The 25,311-nt window shown below is 60.2% G+C and overlaps 1 protein-coding gene across 17 annotated transcripts in view; it reads right to left on the bottom strand.

Moving 5' to 3' along the window:
* Nucleotides 1-25,311, bottom strand: part of Ablim2 (actin binding LIM protein family, member 2) — a 120,169-nt gene that overhangs the window by 57,081 nt on the left and 37,777 nt on the right. For all 17 annotated transcript variants that reach the window (XM_005408784.2, XM_013506772.1, XM_013506776.1 and 14 more), the window contains exons 3-8: nucleotides 21,253-21,436; nucleotides 18,207-18,322; nucleotides 14,369-14,495; nucleotides 12,332-12,425; nucleotides 4,066-4,153; nucleotides 1,136-1,194 (exon numbers count right to left, since the gene is read on the bottom strand). In XM_005408784.2, coding sequence (XP_005408841.1) covers nucleotides 1,136-1,194; nucleotides 4,066-4,153; nucleotides 12,332-12,425; nucleotides 14,369-14,495; nucleotides 18,207-18,322; nucleotides 21,253-21,436 — 668 coding nt within the window. The remainder of the gene's footprint in view (nucleotides 1-1,135; nucleotides 1,195-4,065; nucleotides 4,154-12,331; nucleotides 12,426-14,368; nucleotides 14,496-18,206; nucleotides 18,323-21,252; nucleotides 21,437-25,311) is intronic.

The following is a 25,311-nucleotide window of genomic DNA, read 5'->3' as shown; positions in this document are numbered from 1 at the left end:
CTGACCCCAGGGCCTTTGCCCAAGCGGCCGGCCTCGTCCCCTCCCTTCCGTCCCCGGCTCTCTGTCCCTCTCTCCTTGTAGCCGGCCCACGTGTCATCTAGAGGAGGCCCTCTGAGGTTGTCCCCACTGTCAGGCTGTGGGTCCCCCGGTGCTCCCCCTGTACCAGCTGTGTGGCACTGCTGGCTGTGGAGGGGATGACCCGGTCTCTGCCCTGGACACCAGCTCCAGAGGGCACAGCCTCTCACAGCCTTGGTCACAGCCACCCCTTCTGTGCCCACGTGGACAGTGAGAATCTGGCTGCACCCAGGGAGACAGCTGGCCTTGGCCTTTGATTTCTGGGAGGCCTGGGAAACTGGGGATTGAACCCAGGGCCTTTCCAGAGCTACATCCCAGTTTTTTGTTTTGTTTTGTTGTTTTTTGAATTTTAAGACAGGGTCTTACTAAATTGCTAAGTTGCCAGGCTGGGCTCTAACTTGCAATCCTCCTGCCTCAGCCTCCAGACTGCTGGATAACAGGTGCATGACACCAACTATCTTTGTTTAGGGTGGGGTTGGCCACATCGGAAAGACCAACCACATGACTCAGGATGGAGCTTCTGGTCACATGGGATCAGGGCATTGGTGGAATGATTTGCCAGTCACTCCCGTGTCAGGGAGCCCTAGTAACACCTGCTGCATTGTCACATGAATTCAGGGAAGGTGCCACGCCCTGACCTCACAGGGAGAGGACGAGGAATCTCTGCATCTGGACCTCCTGGACCTGCCCCAGGTGGCTCTTTCTGTGTCCTCCTCTGTTGTAAGCTGTCACCCCACAAGCACACGAGCTCCCAGGGAGGTGAGAGCCCTTCTACCAGTCATGAAGCCTGGTGATGGCTTGGGGACCCTCACACTTGCAGATGGCGTCAGAGGTGGTTGCCAGGACCGTTTGGGGCCTCCCACTTTGCAGCTGTCCCCAAACTTCCACAGCCACAGCCGGGCCAGAGCCGCATCGCCTCTCCCCAGCTCCGCTCACACCTCGGCACTCCTCCCCTACACCGGAACCCAGGGCCGGGACCGCAGCCCAAGGCCCAGCTGCGCCTCCTGACACGGGGGGGCCCGGGCTGAGAAGAATGCGCAGGGGCAGGGGAGCCACCAACCTTGTTTCTGTCCTCAGTCCTGGCCGCCTGTCGACACGCCGGGTGCCAGATGGAAGAACCTGTGGGCGCAGCGCCGAGAGGACGTAGTCAGCGCGAGCCCCGTGGCATGGTGGGAGCCTGCGGCCGCGTGGAGACACCCGCTCACCCTCCAGGCCTGCAGGGGCCTGGGGCACACGGCGATGGGGCAGATGCATTCTGTGTACCAACCTCTCCCTGGGAGGAAGCTGCAGTCCTGAGCGCCAGGTGTTGCGCCCTCCTTGGCGGCCTCTGCTGCCTGCTGGCCAAGCCCAGCCGTGGGGACAGTGACCCCAGCCGGGTGGCAGCTAGCGTCAGGCATCAGGACCTGCATGTGTTGGAGCTTCCCGGCCAAGCGAGGAGTGGCTACCATGGGCACAGGTGTGGGTGTGGCACCAGCTGCGGCACCCGGCCCTCCCTGCCATTAACCACTTGGTCTCAGAGGCTGCCTTGCCTCAGCTTCGCCTGTCAGTCCCGTCACCGAGTCAAGACAGGACCAGCAGCACAACAAGGCTGCCAGGAGCCCGCGCCCCACGCCCAGCCCTCTGCCCCTCTCTGACTCGGCCTCGGGCTGCGAGGCACTGGCAGCTCCCCTAAAACCGAGTGCCGGAGGTCACCCTGCCTCCTCGGGTCCTCGGTAGCACAATGGTTAGGTGGAGGACAACTCAGGGACAGCGGCTGGATGACCGCTGTACAGATGCCAGCTGTGATCGCAACTTCCTGCTCCCGGCGGGTACAGCGCAGCTCTCCCTGCTCCCCCAAAGCCAGCGCCCCAGCTCTCCTCGCTGACTGCGTGGCCTCCTCTCTCCCAAGCCCTGTGTCCCCTGAAGGTGGGGGCTGCACCCCACCCCCGGCTGCCCCACACACGCCGAGCATGTGCTGCCCGGCCTCAGTTTCCCCATTTCCTCCTCAGCAGCGGGGAAGGAGCCCTCCCCTGACTTCTCACCCAGCCTCGGCCCTGAGCTGCATCCGCAGCCCTTGTATATTTTGAGACAGGGTCTCACCACGGTGCCCAGGCTGGTGGGCTCCTTGGTAAGCAGCGAGGGCCGGGGAGGCCGCGAACACGCTCGTGTGTTCACAGGCGTCTCCAGTGGGAGCGGGGGTGGTTCTGGGGCTGCAGGGAACCTGGAAACTCAGGCTTGCCAGAGCTCTGACTGTGGCGGCTCCCCCATCAAATAGCGCCTCCATGGCAGAGGTCTCAGGGTCACCTGCTCCACTGAGGGCCCCGGCCCGGCCACAGGCGCCTGTGCCTCACAGAGCAGAGTTCAAATGCCGCCCTCGCTCTGACAGCGCACACTGTGGGATGACCAGGGTCCCCCGGGTGCCCAGCAGGTCCCCTTGGAGCGGGTGCCAGCCTTGGCTCACAGCACGAAGAACCTCTCTGTGTCAGACGAGGTCGCCCTGGGCGTGAGCTGGGGCCCGAGTGCTGTCATGCTGGACTCCCGCCTGGCCACTGTCTGAGAACACTATTCACGGTGCCCTCCCTGCAGGGCAGCCCCGCACAGCTGGACGCGCACGGACAGACGCCTTTCAGTCCTCTCCGGCACCCGGGACAGCAGTGACACCAGGGACCGCTGACAGGGCCGCTCCGTCTGGCACTGCCGCCGGGTTCTCCCAGAAGAGGGGGTCTGTTGGACACTGCCCAGGTTAGGCCCCTGTGCGGTCACTCAGCAGGCCATCTGCGGGATAGTGTAGCGGATGTGGCTGCTGCCATTTTGCCACCTAGCCCTGCCCTGCCACCTCTGGGACCCCAGGAGGCAACAGTTACCCCAAAGGAGTGTGGCTGATGAGGTCTCGGTTTCACCACCCTCATCTCAGCCCCTCTGCCACATCCAACCAGTGCTGGGGCTCTGGCTGCCTGCCCTGGGGCCAGGCAAAGCCTCTGGCCGGCCTCCACCCTCTAGCTCCTCTCCCCAGGCCATGGGGCCAGCTGTCCATCTTTCCTGCCTGGCCACGCCTACCTGTCTAGGCTCTGCCCCCACCTCTCTGCACCTGTATCCTGCAGCTGCACCACCTTCAAGCTGGACAAAGGGCCTCCTGCCTCTGGGCCTAGGCCCCTCCTGCCTCTGGGCCGAGGTCCCGCCCTCTAGATGGGGCCAGGCCCAGCCCTGTCCACGCCTCCTGGGTCACACACCCGTGAGCCTGTGGACGTCTCTGTCTGCACCAGCAGCACCTGTTAGCTCAGTGAGCTCAGCGACCACCCACGCACTGATCACTGGCCGTCCTCCCTGTCTGGTGACCTCTGTGGCTGTGCTGGGGCTGCCCAGCTGGGGCTCTGCCTGCAGTGAGACTCTGCCACCTCTTGCTGGTCTCCACCACCAATCCCTGCAACCCTGGGCCGTGGCGCCTCGCTGTCACCCTGGTTCCGACCGCAGGATGACACCTTCCCCGGCATTTTATCAGGATGCACCTTGCTTGCTTTACTTGCAGGCTGGGGTGAACAAGCCACATGCGGTAAAGCAAAGCAAGACTGGGGTGCAGCTCACGAAGAGGGAGTGTGCAGAATATGCCACCCCAAAATGTGAGCAGGACACTGGCACGAGCCACCCCACTACATTTCTTTGCATAAGGGTTATCTTGAGTGGGTCTCCTGGGGAACAGAAAACTCAGAAGAGCTCTGCAAACAGAGATCTCCGTGTATAAAGATCCCACTGGAAGCGGGAGAATGAGGATGAGGCCCGTGGGGCCCTTGGGGGCAGCAAGGACACAGCAGCGGTGCTTGCTTAAGCTCCGCTTGTGGGACCCATGTGGCCTGGCACACCTGTGCCATCCTGGGCTCACAGGGACCCTCAGCAAGAAGTGTGTGCTGAGGACCTGGGCCTAGGAGTCCTGCCCGCCCACCCCAGGCTCCAGGGCAAAGCAAGCAGCTGACCCTGCATGCCCTGTACATGGTGTGGACCCCGGGGCATCTTTACCTTGAAGATACATCTCCTCGCCTTCCGCAAACATCTGGCCGCACCTGACGCATAGTGCGCAGGAAGGGTGGTAGTGCTTGTCCCCTGCCTGGAAGAGAGCACAGACAGGGGTGTCCGTCCTGGCACTCGATGTGGGCACTGCACACGGTCCTTGGGAACGCTGGACAGGGTGTGTGTCCAAGGGCCTGGCAGTCACTGGGACAAACAGTCTTCCTGCAGCCAATCCCATGGGTTCCCTGGCCACGGAAGGAGCCCTCGGTGAAGCCTGGCGAGACTAAGCTACTCTTGCCCGACTTCCACATCTGGCAAAGATGTGTTGCCAGTCCCCAGGAGTGGCTGTGGGTGGTCAGCACGGAGGGGGATGGCCTCTGACCCCTACATCTCCAGGATGGGAGGAAGGGGGCCGGGAAGGCAGGAGGAGGAGGAGCAAGGCAGCTTTCCCTCCTCAGATGGAGGACCGAAGCAGGGAGGTGGAAAACGAATGATTTTCTCTCCATATTTCTGTATTCCTCAGTTTGCTCAATTAGCACTTTTTATTTTCATAATTCCTAAACTCCATTAAATTATATGACAAATATCAATACAGAAATAACCTACACAAAGCGTGTTAGCTGGTCTGGCTTGCTTTTGCAAGGTGCAAAAAGAATCTAATCTCCCCAGAGTATCGAGTTCAGGGTTACTTGGCGGTGAACAGTTCCTGCCCTCTGGCAAGGTGGGGCAAAGCCGTTGCTAAATGTGGAAGAAAACTTCTTTCCTAAAATGGGAAGATGGTTCACACTCACTGCCTGGATTTGAATTCGTGATCGTCACTTCCCTGAGCATGTAAGTCGCGGGGAAATGTCATCGCAAGCACCCCGCTTGTCATCCCCTCGCTCTGGTGCTGGCCCGTGCAGAGGGAGAGGAAATCCAGAACCACTCCTCTCCTGCACAGTCCGGGCAAGGCCTCTGCCAACCCTTAGGCCCATCCACACAGCCTACTCACGTCCCGGTCCTTCTGGCCCTCTGTCCCCAGCCGTGGCTCCTGACACCCTACGTCCCATCTGGTCCTTTCTGGCCCTGCCTCCTGGTGTCAGTGGTTATGAGGGCTTCCTCTTCCCTGTGAGCTGCCCCCAGGGCAGGTGGCAGCTGGGCCACACCAGAGCTGCTGGTGACAGGGCTCTGTCAGGGCAGTGGGTCACACATGGTGCCTGCCCTGACCGGTCACTGGTGGTTCTGGTGGCCACCCCACCAGGTGGTAGAGCAACGCTTTTGCTTGAGGTTCAAATGAGATTCCAACAGCTCTGTGTTTTGGAGTGAAAGCCACTTGATGGCCATGTCACAGCTGTCAACGGAGGCTCAGGGCATTTTCAATGAGCCCAAATAGAACAGGCATTCCCAACTGTGCAACCTGTGACCGGTCCCCACCTCCACCTCATCCAGGGGCTCCAGACCCACGGCTTCTAATAGCAGAGCTTCCGTGACAGCCACATGAGGAGAAAGTGCATCTTCCGGGGCAAATTGGCCCTGGCTCTACACGGCAGTTGATAGTGTGTTCACCCATGAATCCGAGCGAGGTCACTGCTGGGGCCAGTTTCTGCACCGCAGGGAAGCGCTTCACACACACTAACTTGTGTGTTCACACCATCATTTCCCCCAGGGCCTGGAGAGGTGGAGGAATGACAAGGTCACACCTCGGGCAGGTGTGGGCAGGGATCAGAGCCCCACAGCCTGGCCCTGGAGTGCGGGGTGTAAGTCTGGCCTCGAGAGCTCTCAGCCCAGGGAGGTGGGGCTCAGCTCTGGGGTGTAAAACGTGTTCTCCCACGACCTGACCCTCGTGCCCTGAACGAGCAACACAGAGGACACAGAAAGACCTAGCGTGGAGCAGAAGCCGGAAACAGCAGGGCAGACCCTGCGTGCACCAAATTCAAAATGAGGCAAACCCAATCTGTGCTGCTGTGGATTCTGGGGCTGGGCAAGCTCTTGGCCTGGCCTTGGGTGCTGGTCACACGAGCATGCTCTGTGTGCGAGCTGCACGACTGCGGTACACGTATGGCTCCATTCACTGCATTGCGGATCGCAGGCCGGGGTGGCAGAGCTAAGACGGTGAAAGGGTCAGAGGACAGCGCAGGGGCGGACCCATCTGACCTCGGGCAAGAAGTGGGCTCAGAAATTTGATGCCACAAGCCACAAGCGGCCAGAAAAAAAGGAGACACAAGACTTCGCAGAGATGGAAAGCTCTTGTTTACCACAGACTAACCAAACAGCGAAAGGGCAGAGTAAAGCCAGGCACGGTGGCACACACCTGTAATCCCGGCGCACTTGTAACCCTGGCACACCTATAAACCCAACACCTGTAATCCCGGCACACCTGTAATCCCAGCACACCTATAATCTTGGTGTACCTGTAATCCCAGCAGGGATCCAGGAGGATCAGTGCAAATCAAGGCCGCTTGGGCTACTAGTGATACCTTGTCTCGAAAAACCAAAAGAAAAGGGGAGAAGATTTGCAAATCAGGCACCTGATGAGGGTGTGGCATCTGGAATATAAAGAGCTCCGACCACTCAACAAATGACAAGTGGCCCCAGTTAGAAACGGGCAAAGGACCAGCGTGCATGCGCCATCAGATCGCTGTCACCAGGAAATGTAAGTCGAGCTCCAGCGTGCAGGCCTGCATGCCCGCCCGGCGGCCTCTCCTGCTAGCTGCTGCCTGGAGGGCCTATGGCACCGGAGAGAGGTGGCCCTTGCCATGAGCGCCTCAAGATGGCTTGGAGGACTGTGGTGCATGGTTTCAGAAAAATGCCCGTGCCTCTGGCGCGTGGCTGTCATCTTTAATAAGACAGAACAGGGAGGGTGCAGCCCAGAGCTCAGGGCAGATGCCAACCTCTCCTCCCAGGGCCAGCAGGTGGCCCCGTCTGCCAGGTGGGCCCATGCAGGCCCTCGATCCACTCACTCTGTACCCCTGAGACTGGCCACACCCTCCTGCTAGCTACGCCCTCCCAGTCACCCTGCATGGAGGTTGGGCCCAGGCCAGCAGCTCTAGGAGTGCTCAGCCAGGTCCAAGCTGGAGCTGCTTTTTGAATTTCCAGAACTGTATCTTAATCTTAAAAGACCCCCTCGCCAAGGTGTGAGGGATCAGCAAGAAAAAAATGGGATCAGTGAGAAGACAATCAAGAACAGGGGAAGGGCAGTGGTGCCATGGGAGTGTCCTGCGCTGCAGAGTCAGCAGCCCCCAAGGCTCTTCACCCTAACACCTGCAGAGGCCACTGACCCCCCAGACCCCACCTCTCTCCTCCACAAGGCCACGTGCACCCCTTCTCCTGTCCCTCACCACCTCGCTGTGTCGGGGTGTCCACCACTGAGGGGCCATGCGCCACTCAGATGTATCGCCAAGGATAAGGGGCTCTGACAGAGTGACCTGGTGGATCTGAGGAACCTGGGCCACCCTGGGCTTGGGGACCTGCCGTGGAGAGCAAGGGTCCAGTCCACACCTCCGACTCTGCGGCCCGGCCAGGGATCAGAGTGGCGCAGTCTCAGGAACAGGGCTGGGGCCCCATGAGGCCGCAGTGCTAGGGGAGGATGTGGGCTGAAGGCGAGTCTCCATGTGCCACCCGTGCTTGTGTGTTTATGTGCTCACGTGTCTGTGTTTCTCTCTGTGTGTCTCTGTGTTTATGTTTGTGTGCTCTGTGTGTTTGTGTCTTTCCCTGGGTGTTGTGTTGCATGTGTCCGTGTGTCCGTGCAAAATTTAACTCCCGTCTGAATGCCCGGTAGCTTGGGTGGTGGTTTTTTATTAATGATTCTGTTTACTGTGTGATAAACAAATATTCCTTCTGTGGGTGTTTTTTTGAGCAAACATGCATTTTAAAAGGGGGGGCCTGGTGTATGTCCACACATTGCTGATGACAAAGTCTCTGAGCTGACACCAGGATAGAATGGGAGGCGCCCATGGGGAGTCAGGAGGAGCCCCCCCCTACTGAGCACCCTGGAGTCACACTGAGACAGTGCATTTGGAAGGGACCTGGGTGTCCCCCTCTCTAGCTGGGTCCCCACACGGTCACTCACCCTCAAGTCAGGCATGTGTCCACCATTCCCGTGACCTAGCCCCGGCCCAGGGCAGGACACACGCTGAGTCCAGCCAGGGTGTAAGAGGTGAACGGGGAGAGAAAGAAGGGAAGGATAGAGAGATGGAAAAAGCGAGGAAAGAATGAAGGGACAATGAATTAATTGGTGGTCCCGGAGGGATGCTGGGCTTCTTGTTGCCATGGAGACAGCCATAGGTGCCTGCACTGTACTGGGAGCAGGGCCCAGACCTCGGGTGGGCAGGCTGAGAAAGAAGCCCCCAGCCCTGCAGGGAGGCAGGATGTGGAGGCACAGCCAGGGGCCCCCATCAACGCCTCTCCCCTCCCCCAGCTCAGACCGCAGCTCCCCAGGAGCCAGCCCCGCCTCGGCCTCTGCCAGGCAATAGGAGCTCCTCACCCACCGCCTGCACCGCTGCCCCCACACGCCCAGCTGCCCGCCTCAGCTGATGGCAGGCAACGGCAGTCCCCCACACAGAGCAGGCTCCCCAAGACAGACCCCAGGGAGGCAGCAGACTACAAGCTCAGGAGGGTGGCAGCAGAGCGGGGAAGGAGAACCCATCACCACCGAATGCACACTTCACGGGCGGGCGCTGCTGGCACCCAGCACTGGAGATGGCACCGTGCCTACTGCAGGCAGGCACGGTACAGGCGAGGGCCAGGCTGCTGGCGGGGCCTGGGATGCTCCCTGCTCAGCCTCTGTGGGGTGACAGCAGGGCCCTGACAGCAGCTTGGAGACAGAGACAGGAGTGACAGGTGCCGTGGGGGCCTCATGCCCGGTGCATCCGCCCCAGGAGCCCCCCTGCGGCCCCCAGCACAGCTTCCATGAGCACTGTCTACCCACTTCCTACCTTTAGTGGGTCCTGGCACCCCGTCCAGTCGATGGCCTTCCCCCGGGCACCGGCCTGTGAGTGGACACCCTCACCCCTCGGCCAGCATCCTAGCACTGTCCCCTTCTGCTGGATCTGTCCCTGGCTGTCGCTGCTCCCTGCCAGCCCACCAGCTGGGCGCCAGCAGCCCGGCCGAGCGCCAGGCGGTGCCAAGGCGGCTGCAGCTCCCTGCCACGGAGCCTGGCTTGTCTCCGCCCGCGGCTCCCGCCTCGCAGCGCCAGGAGGCTGCTCAGAGCTCTGCAGAGCCTCAGCCCCGCTGCACACTCGCCTGCCTCCCGGCAGAGGAGAAAACATGAGCAGGATCTTCCCCGCCAGGCCCTGCACCCTCTACTGCACACCCGCCGGCTCCTGGCAACCAGAGAGCCCTTTTGGATGACCCGAGTGCATCTGGGCCACGGCCCCAGCTCTGTATTTGACCCAGGGTGATGATCAGGGACGTGTACACTGCACACACGGGCTGGCCTATGCCCTTGCAGCCACCAAGGAGGGACACCAGGGCCTGAGGTAGAAGTCACTCCAGTGTGTACCCCGGGCGGCGTGGAGCTGGGGACAACACAGAGGATGCCCAGAGACTCCCTGGGCACCTGGATGGGTGCAGCCCTGGACAGGTGCTGCGGCCAGAGGAGGCAGGGTAGCCAGGGCTGCATCAGGCTGTCCCCACCCGGCCAGGCCTCTCCACACCTGGCTGGCCACATCTGCAGCCTCTGGCCCAGCTGCAGCCATGCTAGCCATGAAGAGTCACAGCATGGACACAGGATGAAGTCAAGATGCAGACCCAGGCCCTAAGAGGCTGAGCGGAGGGACGGGCAGCCTGTGTTCAAGTCCAGGGCTGCCTTCTGGAGGCCCAGCCCGTTGGACTCCCCACACCTGGCAGAGCTTTGGAGCTGCCTGCATTCCTGAGGACAACGCATGGGGGGCGACTGTGGGCCGGGCAGGTGCACTCGGGCAGAGGTGCCAGGCGTGGGGACCTGAGAGGAAGGCGGGCAGCGGGGGTCCTGGACAGGGCAGGGTAGAACGGTTGGGAAGGGAAGCTGAAGGTGTTGGGGTTTCTCGGAGGATCCCAGGGGGTTCTCTGGGTCCTCAGGAGCCAGCAAGGCCAGCTGTGAGGGAGGAGAGGGACTGTGCGCCGCTGCTGGAATCCATGCCAGGCTGAGCCCACGGGTGCTGCAAATGGAGAGACTTAGAAAGCCACCAGGGAGGAGGATGGGCAGGGTAGGCTCCCGAGCAGAGGGGGCACAGACTGAGCTCGGGGAGCGGCAGAGGCCAGGCATAGGTGGGGGCCGTGGGAGAGGGGACAGGAGGGCTCATTTGTCCGCCTCCAGAGGACAGGCACACAGGTATCAGATATAATATTATATGTGACTGCCATGCCGGAATAGACTTAGAAGAAATGAAGCAACAAAAACATCAGTCTTACGCTACTAGCCACTCCCGTAAAACAATACGAAGACCCCACTATACGAGCAGGCAGAATTTATGAAAGATAATTAAAATGTACGAACTTAAACTGACCAAAAGCGACAGACAAAAAAAACCACTCAGCCTCCCTGAGGATGGAAGGAAGACAGATTTGCGTTCACCTCTCCACTGCAAAGGTGTGGTGGGAAATATCACACTCTAAGTTAGGAGGCGGTTTACGGTAACCGCTACGGTAGCTTCTGAGAACTGTAAAAATGCTCAGAGTTTTGACCTGACTCTTACATTTCTGTACATTTATCGGAAGGAAAATTAGAAACACAAAGAAAGCAGTGTGTTTTTAAAAGGGGTCCTCTGCCGTGTCACTTAGTGCAGGGGAAAGCTGGAAGTTGCCATGGAGTCCACCGTCAACAGTGGGCAGTGATTTCCGGGGTCGCCGAGGGAAGTGCAGAGCGACACTGGGCCAAGCCAGGCCAGGAACGACCCCTACACCCTGCGCCTGCCGGGAGGAGGCAGCAGCACCCCGAGACCCTCGAGGGGATCCCATCCATGCCAAGTGTCCAGGACAGGGGCCTCTGTGGAGACAGGAAGTCGATCGAGGCTGGAGGGCTCGAGGGCACAGGAAGCGGCAGCTGAGGGGTGTGGGGCTCCCTCTACAGTGATGGGAACGCCCAGAAACTGGCCTTGGTGATGGCTCTGAGGATACTGAATGCCGCCGAATGGTACACTTGGAAGGGGGTGGATCACAGCCTAACAAAGCTGTTTCAAAGACCCAAACCACACACACAAAAATTGCTCACAAGGACTCTAATGACAGGAAACCCGCTGCATTGGAAACGAGTTGGACAAACTCATGCGGTAACATTGCAAAAATGCCTTCGCCCCAAGGGTGATTCCAGGGAGAGGCAGCCAGCAAGGGACCCGGGCCAGGAAGGGACCCGGCCCAGGGTCAAGGCGCCTGTGTTTTCCGTGGGTTTTTTCCTCATGCTGCTCTTTACCTGTCGACCTTTCTCCCATCCGTGAGTAAGTGATTAAATTCACCCTAAAGGACGAAGCTCTGCGGGGCAGGCCCACTCCCAGGCGGAAGCGGACATGAAGCCATGCCTCACAGGGCAGGGTTGGGGGGGCTGGGGGTACACAGCAGCCCAGGCCACCCCGTGGGCCCCGTGTAACTGCAGGGACAGCAACTCAGCGCCTGCGCGGTTCCAGTGAAGCTCTCTCAGCCCTGGGGGCGCCGGGCAGAGACGGTCACGCCTGCCAGTGCGGGTGGCCTCGGCTCCTGAGTCCCTCATTCCAGCAGCCCCTTCCCCATCCCCAGCGGCAAACCCCCAGGGCCATGGCAAGGACTCCTACACCCCTGGCTGTACTCAGCTTCCTCCTCATGCACATTCCGTGGCCCACCCAGGAGGGGCCGGCCCAGCAGCTGGGGCAGCCACACGGAAGTGTGCGTCCTACGTGTGACTGTCACCCAGAGCATGCCCATGTCCCTGCCACCCACAGCCAGGACCACCACTGCCAGTGCCCGAAGCTTCCCACCCAATAACCAGTGCTCGGTCATCTGCCAGGTGACAGCTCTCTGCCTCCACTGGGGACTCCACAGCCCCCTCCCCGGGCCTCAGTTCCAACCCTACATCCCTGAGTCCCAGGCTAGACAGCAGAGGCAGGACCAGCCCAGCTCCAGGGCCCACCCATGGCCGACTCCAACCCTGAACACAGAATGGGCCCTGAAGGCTTCTGGGAGAAGGAGGCGCCTGCCATGCCCTGCACAGAGCTGGGAGGAAGGGCGGCAGGGCTTGGCAGACCACCTCGAGGGACACGCAGAGGAAGGCCCAACCTCACAGTGAACCTGGGGACAGCGAGGGCCTCCGCACCCAGAGGGCTGGCAGCCCAGGCCCGGCCCCGCTCACCTCCAGCACGCGCCCCGTGATGAACTTCTCACAGCCGTTGCAGCGGATGCCGAACTTGGCGTGGTAATCGGCCTCGCAGTAGGGCAGCCCATCCCTGCAAGGAGACGGGCGGTCAGGACGGGGCGTGGTCATGCAAGGACTGAGCCCCAGAGGGCTGCTGTCCACGTGGGGGCCCCGGGTGCTCACAGGGCCAGCCCTGAGGGAACCATCACCAGACCATCCTGCTGCACAGATGGGGAAACTGAGGCAGAGAGAGGCCAGGCCACCTGCCACAGGGCGATGAGGGCTGGGGTGAGGGAACAGAAGCCGCATCTGAGATGTGAAACAAGTCTCCAGGCCTCCCTGTCCTTGCCACTTCCTTCCACCAAGAGTTCAGCACCAGTTTAGAAACGTCCTGGCTGTGTAACCTTGGCAAGTTGCTTAACCTGTCTGGTGCAGCTCAGCTTCCCCACCAGTAACATGGAGAAGAACAGCAAGGGCCACATGAGAGCTGTGGCACTTCCGCAAGGGTGGCCAAGGCCACCGTCACCCCCTCAACCACAGGCCACGGCTCCCCGTGAGCAGGTGTGGAGGAGCCCGGGGAGGAGGCTAAGTCAGTGTCCTTCCAGGCCAGGTCCCGAGGTCACTCGCCCAGGGCAGAAGGGAGGACTGCAGGGCAGCCGAGGGTCAGGCTGCATGAAGCGCTGCCCTCCTGCCCTGCGCTGTGGCCCACAGGCGCTAGGAGGGGCTGCGCCCTGGCTGGGTCACAGCCCGGAGCTGCCCGCCCTCTGCGGCTGCCCCTCCACGCCTCAAATCCCAGAGAGAGGGCGGGGAACACACAGCCCTTCCTCCACGAGGGGACGCAAAGCAGTCCTTAGGACCCACCTTCTGCTGCAGGTCCTGGGCGCATCCCACGGATGGGTGTGCCTGCAACACACCTCAGTGCTCACATCTCCATGGCAACCCCAACGCACCCTCCCCCTCAACTCTGGGGCTGCTCGGGAGGCTGCTCGGTAACACGGTGTGGGGGAGCCACTGCTGTGTGTGGGGCAGCAGCCTGCTGGGGGCTGGGCGCTCTCACCCCTCAAAGCACTCCACACCGCGGCCTGCATCCGCCTGATCCCTCCCAGGACCTCGGGCTTCCTGCAGTCCTACCCAGGCTGGGTGCCAGTGCATCTTGGGATGGGGACTTCACCTTAAAATGTTTCACTGGGACCACTGTGGGGTCTAGTACCCTTGGAGAGTGACAGACAGATGTCACGTGTCCTCCCGCCAGCCCCCCCAGGTGTCTGAGGAGTCAGAGAGCAGGGACAAGCAGGAGACGAATGTGGGTACATCCTGTACCTGGATGTCCTGAACATGGCCCGGTGTGCAAGCCTGCGCATGCGTGTACGCGTGTTTCATTCCATGCTGTGTGTGTGCATGCACGTGTGGGCAGGCACACATTTTATTCCACAAACTTGCGTCACAGGGTCTCTCCCCACTCCCCTGCGCCAGCTCCCCCTCTTCAGGGTACCCAGAAGTGCCTGTCTTCAGCTTGGGCCGCTGGTGGGGCCTGAACCCAGCAGGCGCCAACGCGCACCCAGAGGGGCTACACGTTGAAGTTGGTCCACCGCCTCGCCCCCATCTGTGGGGCTGCCTGCCGCAGTCCTCACCCCAGCATTAAAACGCACCCTGGCTCCTGGCCAAGAGCACTTGGCCTCACTCAAGGCCACAGTTCGTCCCCCCAGCACCTCAGATGACCAGCGCCAGCCTCCTTCCCAGGACCCCAGCTGGCACCTGCTGACGTCACTTCACTCTGCAGGACGCTGGCACCAGGAAGGTCCAGGTGCCAGGAGGGTGGACGGTGATGCCCGGGGACAGACTCAGAGGGGAGCCCAGCCCTGGTCAACGGGAAGGGACTGGAAACCTCTGCACATCGCTTGAGGAAGAGCAGACTGAGTGGAGAGGAAGATGCAGGCCGTGCCACAGGGCTGGGGACACGTGGGGCGGCGTCCGGGTCCCCGCCCTGTGGAGCGCGGGAGCGCGGGTGACATCCCGCCCCACGGCCGCACTCACTTGCTGATGTACTCGGCGTTCAGCTGCTTCCCGCAGGTCTCGCACTTGAAGCAGCCCACGTGCCAGTGCTTGTCCAGTGCCACCAGCGCCTGCCCGTTCTTGATTTCCAAGCCACAGCCCCCACAGCCTGCAGGGAGGAGCAGAGCGCAGACCCCTCACACAGGGCACCGCAAGCCAAGGACCACCAGGGGCCTCGGGGTGCCCCGAGCAGGCGAGCCCTCACCCACACCCTGCTGCTGTTCTCAGACCCCACAGAACCGCCAGAGTGGTCCCGGGCTGGGCACAGAGGGAATCCATCACAGGGCAGCGGGTGGAGCACACAGAAAAGTCACGGTGACATCGGTCCCTGTGTGTACGGAGCACTGACTGCGTGTGCCTGAGCTGGGAGCTGGGAGCTGCTGAGGGGGCTTTGCCTTCCAAAGATGGGAGCCTCTCCGGCACGCAGGTGGCTGGGACACGGCACAGGGCTTGGCCTGGGGGAGCAGCCCCGGCAGCCGCCCTGCCTTATCTCCTGACCTTCCCCTTGGTGACCACCACTCTGCATCCTGTGGCCAGCGCAGCCCTGGGCTCCTGAGCACCTCCCTGTGCCCTCTTTCCACTCTCAGGGCTGCCTGCTGCCTGCCCTGCCCAGCCCCCTGGGGACCTGGGACCTCGGCACCCCGGCCCTGCTCTGCTGAGCCAGCCGCTCACGGCCCCTCCACCCTGTGAACCTGCCACTCACTGTCACCCAGAGAGGGATGAGTGGGAGCCTCGCAAGGGGGGCTGGGCGGGGACCTGGGCGTGGGCTGCATGGGCATGCAGGGCTGTGTGTGAACTTCTGTGACTGCATGTGCATGCACGTCTGTGTGCAAGCGTGCATGTGTGTGTGCCATGAGTGTGTGCATGGCTGTGCATGAGCACGGTCGACCCTCAGGATGCACAGGGGTTTCATTCCAGCAATCCCCAAGGATCCCCAAATCCACACATGCTACATCCTTCTGTGCCAGGTGCTGTGTTTGCAGATACCCTTTGCAGATACACGCTCCCGGGTGCCCAAATCACCCCTGGGTTACCTTCGGCACCAACACAGGCGCGGGCTGTGTAAGTGCTGCACCGTGCAGGAAATAGTGATGAGGGAAGCCTTACACGTCAGCACACACACAACGGTGCTCGCGTATTTCTGACCGGAGGTGATTTGAATCCACAGATGTGGCGCCTGCAGACACAGAGGCCAACGGTGTGCGTGTCCGCGTGTGCACCTGTGTCTGTGTGCGCACAGGCGAGGCTGTGTGAACGTGTGCCTCTATGTGTGTCCAAGCATGTATGCACCTCCTTGTGTCTGCGTGTGTGTTTCTGCAGGTGTGCTTGTATGAGTGTCTGGTGTGAGCACAAGTGTGGGAGAGTGTGTGTGAGGCGATCACTTCAGCGGTCACACCCTCACTCACTAGGGACATACAGCACAGGCCTGGAGGGAGAGGGAGCTTGAAAGATGCCACACAAAGCAGGGCTTTATTGAGCTCCTTGGCAGACATCTCAGCCACCAATTTTAAGAATAAAAAAAAGCACCCACAAAACTGCTGACCAGGCTGAGTCACCTAAATTATTACAGTGTTCAGATCCCTATGCAGCTCTGGAGAGGAAGGGAACAGACTTGAACCCCAGGGTCCAGGCCCTGAGGGAAGGGGGCACGGGAGTCGGGTACGAGGGCGGTCAGGGCCCAAGAGACCCGTGGGGGAGGAGTGAGCTAGGGGGAGAATGGAGATGCCCTCAGAGTCACAGGGTCACCCGCCCCCTCCTTCCCTGCAGCGGAGGGTGACACCATATTCCTAAGCTATTAGCTGGGGCTGCTTGTTCCCAGGGAACTTTGACAATGTCTGGAGATGCCTTGGATTGCCCCACTGGCTGTGTGACCAGGGCCAAGTGACCTCACCTCTCTGTGCCCCAGTAATGGGACACATGTTAGGGACAATCATAGGATCAGCCCCCCAGAGAGTGAGTCCAGGCTCAGGTGCCTGCTGGGAGGGGTGTGTTTGATGAATGACTCCGTGCATGTGTGTGGTAGTACCTACTTACTGATCCGGCTGGACCCACCTGCCATGCTGGCGTGAGGAGGCGCCGTCTCTGCCACCCTCCTGCATTAGCACTGTGTCCGCCCCACATGCCCCCAAGGGGCTGGATCTCACTTTCCCTGCCTGGGCCTGACTGTGGCGTGGACCCGCTCCCGGCCCCCTCCCCTGTGACGTGAGGTGGAAGCGTCACTAACAGTGAGCAGGGAGTGGGAGGCAGGGCCACGTTGTCATGGAAACTGCAGCCCCCACTTGAGCACCCGAGGAGCTCAGCGTGGCCTTGCGGGGCACTGCCAAGCAGGGACACAGCCGCGTGTGACAAGTGCGGCCCACCACATGGGCACCACGTGTCCAGGGCCGGCTGTCCACCTGCCGTGCACCTCTCGCAACCCTTGTAGGACCAACCAGCCTGTTCCCAGATGTGGCCACAGGTTCAGGCTCAGACCTGCGGGCCATCTCCGAGGGATAAGGCAGACTGGCAGCCTCGGCGGGGCCAGACCCACCCTCCACCGTGGAGTCAGCAGAGCCAGGGCTCGGTTCTCAGCGGGACCTGATGCCCACCTTCGGTAATGGGGACCAACTGGGTCCTGACGTTAGGTAAGGACTGAGAGGGCGGGGCTCAGCTCAGCATCCCCAGGGAGCCACAGGGGGGGGCAGGACAGTACCCTGTGAGCAGCTGTGGAGCAGGTGAAACGGCCTGGGAGGGTCCTGGGCTGCCTCCCTATGACCCCATAGCTGGGCAGGCTCATGTCCCAGGCTTGGGGTCCCTCAGCCATCCAGCTGGACCGACCCATGCCAGGGAAAGAACACAGTGCCCCTCGGGCATCTCCGGAAGAGCAGGGACCCCAGCACCACCCCAGGGCTGCACTGTCCCAGCAAACCCCAAGGTCACAAGCTGCCCCTGGCACCACTGCCAGCTTGCTGCCCTATGGCGCGGCCTGGCTTCATCCACAGAGTGAAGTGACAATGACAGCAGCCTGAGGCCAGCACAGAGCTGGGGGCCGGTGCGGGACCCTCACAGAGACGCCGCCCAGCTGGGAAGAAAGAGGGCGAGCGGCTCGGAGCAAAGGTGATGGAGCCCGCCGGAGATGATGAAGCGAGTCGCACAAACCCTCCCTGTCCTCCGTCCCTAGGCCTGTGGCTCTGCCCCGGGGATGGCACAGTGGCCACGTGCACGGGCTGGCTCTGAAAAGGGCACCGGGCAGCAGCAGGTCCTGATGTGCAGGTGCCCCTCCCAGCCCTGGCACTGCATCCCTGCCCCAGAAGAGCCCCAGGCTGGGGACGTCACCTGGCTGCTCCTGGTGGCCATCGCTCTGCCCATCTGTAACCATGGCACCCAGCAGCTGCTCTTTCACAGTGACCACCTCCCGCTTCCCAAGCACGCACTGGGTGCCTACTGCATGCAGTAGCTCCCAGGGCTAGAGCTGCGAACGTGAGAGCCCTGCCTGCCCAGGGAGACCGAGTCCAGGGCTCCACAGGGGTCCCCAGCGCACTTCTGACGAGCTGGAACTAATGGGTGAGGGAAAGCTGTGTGTGACTTAGGCGAGAGAGGACCAGAGGGAGGCAAAGAAGGCTTCCTGGAGGAGGGGTCAGCCCTAAGCAGACAGGGCACAGGGTGGGGGCACAGCCTGGGCACAGGCTTGGTGGCATGGTAGCCCTGGGGACGGCTGCCTCTGTCCCTTCCCTGTGGGCATCCACACTATAGCTGTGACCGTGCCTGTCCTGGTCCCACGTGGTCATGACCACCCCTGTCCCTCGTGTCCACCCCGTCTGGCCGCCCAGTGCCCACTTACTCCGCAGGCCCTGCGGCCCATGGGTGCCACCGCCTGCTGTCGTGGGCAGGGAGCACTTCTGGCACACGCATTCCTTCCCGTTGAAGGTCACTCGGTCCCCGGGTGGGAAGGGCAGCCTGCAAGGAGAGAGCTGGTCACGGCAGCCCCACCATCAGCCCTCCTCTCCCAGGAGCGCCACCCCGAACCCAATGACACAGCCCTCCAAGGCCTGAGCAGGCCTGACGCCCCCTGGTGTGGGATCTCAGGGGGCGCAGATGCCCGAGCCAGGATCACCGAGCTTAAGTCTGTGAAAAGGCTGGGCGGAGGTCAGCCCTGGGTTGCCCCTCTTTAAAGATGTGCTGTTGTCTGCCAGCATCCACAGCTTTGATGAAGCCTGTATCTCTCCGATTCTCTGCAGACCGTGGGTGGGCTTTCTTCTCAGAGCTTAAGATTTCTTTCCATCACTGCTGATCCGCTACTTGACTGAGATGCATGTGGTGGGTTTCTCATGAGTTTATTCTATTTGAGGTTCACTGAGACTCTTGGACTCACGGGTATACAGCTGTCATCAGATTTGGACATTTTCCACCCATGATTTCTGCGAGCATTCTTTGGTCTGTCCTAGGCACCCAGACAAGCAGACAGGCGGACAGAGAGATGGTGCAATCTGCACCCACAGCTCAGCAGAGCTCTTTTCATGTGCACCAGTCTTTTTCCCTCTCTCTGCACCAATTTCAAGGGTTTCGTTTGCTGTGTTTTCAACTTTATCCATCTTTTCTTCTGTAATCCCTAATCTATTGCTAACTCTGTTTTCATTTCAGGAAATGCAGTATTCATGTCTGGATTTCCCATTGGTTTCTATTTTCTACCTTTAATAACTCTCCTGTGATGTTCAGGGGTTGAAACATATGTACAGTAGCTTTTATTTTATTTTATTTTTTTATTGAAACAGTTTCACTATGCAGTTCAGGCTGGCCCTGAACTCACTTTGTAGCCCAGGCTGGCCTTGAACTCATAGTGATCCTCCTATCTCAGCCTCCTGAGTGCTGGAATTATAGGCATACACCATTATGCCTGGCTACAGTAGCTACTTTGAATCAGTGTCTGTTCACTTCGCCACCACTGTCCTTTCTGGGCGTAGTGACACTGGCTGGCTTTTCTTCTGGTTTGGAGTCTTATTTGCTAGTTTCTTATGACCAGCAGTTTTTTTAGTATACATTGCGCATCTTATATTGTTAGGTGCCAGATTTTCCTACCTTCCCTTGTGGGGCGTTGGTCTCTGTTCTGGTAGCAGTTGGTCTCTGGTAGATCAACATGATCTTTGGTAGGTGGGCTGTTTTTAGTAGATGTGTTTATGGCAGCCTTCACTCCAGGGCTATTCTAGTCCATTTAATAAGAAGGAACAGTCCTTGGGGTGTCCCTACTGCACGTCCTGGGGGTTCAACAGAGACGGAGGCTTCTGCTTAGAGCACAGATGCTTCCCTGGGACCTGTGTGCCCTCAGCAGCCTGGCCACTCTTTGCCCCACCTGTCATACTCCCTTAGGGGATTCACAGCTTTGTGTCTGGTCCAGACTCGAAGGCACCCTCCACTCACCTCTGGAGGTCTCACTCTGTTGCTCTTTCCCCTCTGCCCCACATGCCCACTGCTGTCACCTTCCACCTGGTCCTGACTCAGGGTGCCCACACTTTGCTCAGTCCCCTCTGCACCAGCCTTCAGGACCCTCCCTGTGGGAAGCAGGTGACCCCACGGCAGTGTCCTCTTCTCCAGCTGGCTGCAAACAGCCAGTTCTCACACTTTGTCCAGCCTTCTGGTTGTCTGTGCTGGGTCACTGTGGTCCAGTTTAGTCCTGATCACTCCAATATGGCCAGAACCGTCAGCTATTATTTTTAAATAGCAGATCATCTGGAGGTCATCTTTCAGACCAACTATGATTATGTCAGCCTTGTTGCTAAGCTGCGTACACAGAAATCAAACATCAGACCATCCCTGGGGACCTCTGACCTGAGCTGCACAGTAATGACACCCTTGGACTCTCTCATCAGGCATACCCTTGCTGCCGCAGCCTCCTTCCCTTGGCATTTGACAGAGGCTGCTTCTGTCTCAAGCACACACTGTAACCAGACAGCCACTTCAGAGCAACACAGAGCACACCCTCTTAAACTGGGCATGGTGGGGCAGGGAGCGAAGAGCAGAGAATAAACTCTGTGTTTATTCTGTGTTGTTTTCTGGAAGTGGAACACTGGCCCCTGGAGGACCTGCTGTGGCGGGGTGAGGGGCCCGGGGAGGCTGCCCAAGAGCTCCCTGCTCGGCGGAGACGAGGGGAGAGGCAAGTGGTGTGCTTCGGCACAGAGCTCAGGGGACTAGTGTCTAGACGGTAATCACCCCTGCTCTGTGCCACACACAGGGACCAGAGAGGGGCTGGGCCAGCCCTGTCCTCCCAGAGCTGTCTGAGATGTAGCCACACCCTCAGGGCTGGACAGTGCCTGCTGTGGCAGCGCTAAGGTGGTGAGGAAGGAGAAGAGGGCTCCCCTGCGTGGGAAGCCTCCCCGGGTCCCTCTGCACAAGAGCTTGGGCCAGGTAGCCCACCGGACCCAGTCCTGGCCCGGTACGAAAAGGCACAGAATGAGTGAACGTGTGAGTGGATGCAGGCGTGCATGAATGAATGAATGAAGCAGGCTGGACGCTCCTCTGGGCAAGGCTGAGGGGCTTGGCCATTCTCTCGGGGCCGCGGCGGAGAGGTCCGTTGGGCAGAGGGGGCTGCACAGCGTGGAGGCTGCGGGAGAGCTGGGGCCTGAGCCAGGGCGGCAGCTGGTGGATTTGGACAAGGGGTGGGGTGCAAGTGTCACCTGCAGATCGAGGCCACGGGGACTGGTGAGGGCGTGCAGAGGGCTGTGAGGGGCAGAGCAGCCGCCGTGGGTGGGCATGGAGGGGCTGTGCATGGACGTGGGGGGTGGGAGTGCCAGGAGCGAAGGGAGGAGTCAAGGGCGAGGCCGAGCAGGGGTGCTGTCCAGGGGACAGTGGGGGCTGGCTGGGGCCCGAGAGCAGGAGGGCGGGGGCACACTCACCGGCAGACGGCGCACACGAAGCAGGCAGGGTGGTAGGTCTTGCCCAGCGCCGACACCACCTCGCCCTCGATGAGCTGCTCGCAGCTGCAGCAGCGCGTGCCGTAGAGCCGCTGGTAGTCCTGGGTGCAGATGTACTCGCCCTGCCGCACGAAGAAGCCGCCCTCCGCCAGGTCACAGCCACACGCTGCGTTGAGGACACAGGACACGCGTGAGAAGCATGTGGTGGCGGCTCCTTGTCCCCAGGGCCTGGGTGCACCCCACCCGGACCCCCGCCTGATGCAGCCTGGGTACAGAGCCGGTGGCCCGCACGCCTGGGGGCCGAGCTCAGGGACAGACACCAGCGCCAGCCTCTGGCCCGGGTGGAGTGGACTTTTCTCCAGAAAGCTGGGAAAGGGACAGTGGTTCAGGGTGAGGACAGGACTGTCCTGAGGGCCAGTCCAACCTCCACCTTCACCCTTGACCCACCAGCCGTGAGGTCCTGCCCCCACATGCCAGGTAGGCAATTCTAGGACAGGCCACAGAGGGCGGGTTAATCCCTGAGCACCTATGAGGCACCAGTTGTGTGCCCAGGCTGGAGACCTGGGAGGCGGAGGGGTCCTGTGGCCGGTCCCAGCCCCTCCCCACTCCTCTGTGTCCCCTGGCCCATGGTGACAAGGCCAGGCCTTCTGTCTCCCTCCACCAGCACCAGCTCTGGGAAGTGGCAGCTACAGAGCCCGGCAGGGGGAACTGGCAGGTGGGAGTGACGTGCCACTCTTGGACATGTCTGCCCATCGCCATAGCTCAGTGCTCCCGTGTCCCTGCCACAACCCCTCCAGCCCAGGCTACTCGGGAGCCATGCAGGGTTTCTGAGGGAACAGGCTGAGTGCACCCTGACCATGTTGCTGAGGTCACATAGGAGGCCCCTGCCTGTCCCCAGCCTGACCATCTCCGCCCTCAGGGCTGACACAGCTCAGTGACCTCCCCAGAGCTCAGTTCTGAAAAACCACATAGCGTTAAAGTTTTAAAGTGACACCTAGATGTTTCCATGACAACACTGCCATCTCTGGTGTGCCATACACGGTATCTCTGAACAGAACCGTGAGGTCACCTTTCACATACACTGGTGACACGTCCGTGCCAAAGTGAGACCACTGCTGAAACCTGTGACCCGGCTCTTGGGGACAAGCCAGGGTGGCAGCTGGAGTCCTGGTTGCAGAGCCCAGCTGTCCCCTTCTGCAGGGAGCTGTTGTCACTCCGGTGACAAGGTGAGACCCAGGACTTGGCCACGGAGCCCCGTAGACCCAGCCAGTGCACTCACGGGGCAGGGCCGAGGGCCGGAGCCCAACAAGCTGTGGGAGTCTCTTGCAGAGCGGCAGGAGCTTGCCTGACCCTGGAAGGAGGGTGAAGTGCGGTGGCCCCTGCCACCCCGCAGCAGCATGGAGGTGACCCCCTGCGTCCAGCTGTGGCCCCACCCCACGAGCCCCTCTGGCCATCTCAGCCATGGTTAGGACCTGGCTGTCGTGGACACCAAGGTCACTTTGTTGAGGCAGCCCAGATCTCTGCCTACCAAAAATAAAAGCCCAAATTCACTGTAATTCTAGAAATCCTTATCAGGATACCACATACTATCATATTCCATTTGCCATATAGCAAATCCAGGGAAGCCAGGGCGGGCGGGGTGCGCTGACTCAGGGCTCACACTGTGGCCCTTACCAGAAGCGGCCAGGAGGGGGTGGCCTGGCGGGACGGGCGACTCCTGCCACGTCCTGTGTCACCTGGGCTGAAGAATGGAAAATCCGCCCTGCGCTCTGACCCAGGAATCCCCACAGAGGCTCAGGTCAGCCGTGCTCCCTGCAGCTCCGCCACGCCAGCTTCCGGGTTGGGAAGTCCCGGTTCCCACCCTTTCTCTCCTCCCTTCCTGCTGTTGACCCTGGGGCACTTCCTTAACCTCCCCAAACCCGAGTCCTCCTCTGCAGAGCTAAGAGTACCAATTCTGTACAGTAGATTATCAGACGAAGTCACTGCAACAGGGTACCAAGGCTGAGCAGCCCAGGGACTGGCTGAAACAACGTAGGCGACCCCGAGTGGGGAGCAGCTCAGCTCTCTGTGGGCCACAGATCTGAGGGCATTTGGGCCAATAGTGAAATGGATGCTGAGGAATTGATACATTGAAGAAAGACAAGGTGTGGTGGCACAGACCTGTAATCCCAGCACTCTGGGAAGCTGAGGCAGGAGATTGATAGTTCAAGCCTGGCCTGGGCAATTTAGCAAAAATGTCTCAAAATAAAACTGTCTCAAAAAAAAAATTTAGAAAGGGCTGGAGAAGGAGTGTAGTGTGAAGGCCCTGGGTGTGGTAAAAGAAGACAAGGAAGGAGGGAAGGAAGGAAAAGAGGGAGGGAGGGAAAGAAAGGCTGCACGGTACTTAGAAGTGAGCAAGTCAGGGACAAAACCATGTGTGCAGTGTGGCTTCCACTATCAGAAAAGACACACCCCAAAGTGTGGGGTAGAAGCTGCAGGCCGGGGAGCAGCGGGAGGACAGAGCAAAGCAGCCTGCTCTCCGGGGAACTCTCCCTGGGGTGACGATGACCACAACTCTGCCTCTGACCCGCCACCCCCACGTGCCCACGTGTGCCCAAGGCCAGGGCCAGCGCACCCGTCAGAGCTGTGTGGCACTCAGAGGCCCTGGGTGGTTTCTACACCCACCCACCACACCGCCAAGACCTCCAGGGCAGGGTGCAGGCCTTTAGCACCAGGCCACGCCCCCCCAGGGCCCAGCACACTGGTGTTATTTATACTCCCAGATGGACGCGTCCCCAGGGTGACCTCACTGTTACCAAGCTACACACACCTCCCGGGCTCTCCCTGGGCACACACCCTTCCCTCCCCGCCGAGTTGTTTGGCTCTTTCCAAAACCCTGGACTAAGTTCTTCTGCACAGGGATCAGGAAACACCTGCTTTGTCTGGAGGTCCCGTTTGTGTGGCTTCATCTCCCCACCGCGGCAGCACTCCGCGGGGCCGGAGAGAAAGGCCCCGCAGATCACGGCCGAGCAGGCACAGCCGGGCGTGCAGGGCCTGGCCCAGGATGGTCAGGAGAGCCTGCGGCGTGGCTGGGCAAAGGGCAAGTTGTTTGAAGAATGGGGACAGCTTTCATTTTTCAAAGGCCCTCCTCTATGCTGTATGAGGTATGAACGAAAATTATAGGTGAATATTTAATTTTTAAAAATTATTTAAAAAGTAAAAAGTAAAAACATTATTACGGGAAAAGACACATGGACATGAATCCCCCTCAAAAATCCCCCCCTCAATGTGAACACACTCATCCCATCCTTCCTGCCACTTTCTACAGCAGCTCTGGAGTCCTCTTTCATGGGTGTCTAAACTGTGTTGTTGCCTCGATGTCCTGAATGGATTCACGTGCCTTTTCATGGTCATTTTGACACAGGGGAAGAGCCAGAAGTCACACAGTGCCAGATCTGGTGTGCAGCGGGGATGAGGACCCAGTGCCGTGTTTTACACACTGCCTTTCTGTGGCATCGCAGTGGGCACCAACACTTACTGTGCTTTCTTATCATACCTGGTAAGGACCCTCAGGAAAGAGGACCCCAGAGCTGCTGCAGAAAGTGTCGAGACCCATGGGATGAGTGTGCCCACGGTGAGGGGATGGATGACAGTGTTCTGTAGAAAACTTTTAAAATGTAAAGACGGTATATGTCGACTGCCCCTTGAATGGCTGCCATGCACCCTATATCTACCTGTCGCAGTTCGTGAAGATGGAGCCAGCTGGCCACCCATATCTACTCAGAGCCAGGCACCCTCTTATCTCTGTCTGGGCACCCTCAGCTCCAGCCTGGCCTTGCACCTGCTGTGGATGCTCCTCCCTGCCCCCTGCCCTGATGCCCACCAGGGCCTCGTCTGCGCTCTCTCGAATGTCAAAGCCAAGGGCCTCACTGGAGGCGCCAGTGCCACCAGCCCTGCTCTCTCCATCCCCCCCACCCGTTTTATGCCAGCCACACAGGCCTGCTGCTGCTCCCGAAGCCCACCCTGCCTCGGGCCTTTGCACTGGCTGTCCTCTGGGTAGAA

The sequence above is a fragment of the Chinchilla lanigera genome, unplaced genomic scaffold (genome assembly GCF_000276665.1).
Source record: "Chinchilla lanigera isolate Chin_1 unplaced genomic scaffold, ChiLan1.0 scaffold00113, whole genome shotgun sequence".
NCBI lineage: Eukaryota > Metazoa > Chordata > Mammalia > Rodentia > Chinchillidae > Chinchilla > Chinchilla lanigera.
This window is presented reverse-complemented; position numbering and strand designations above follow the sequence as displayed.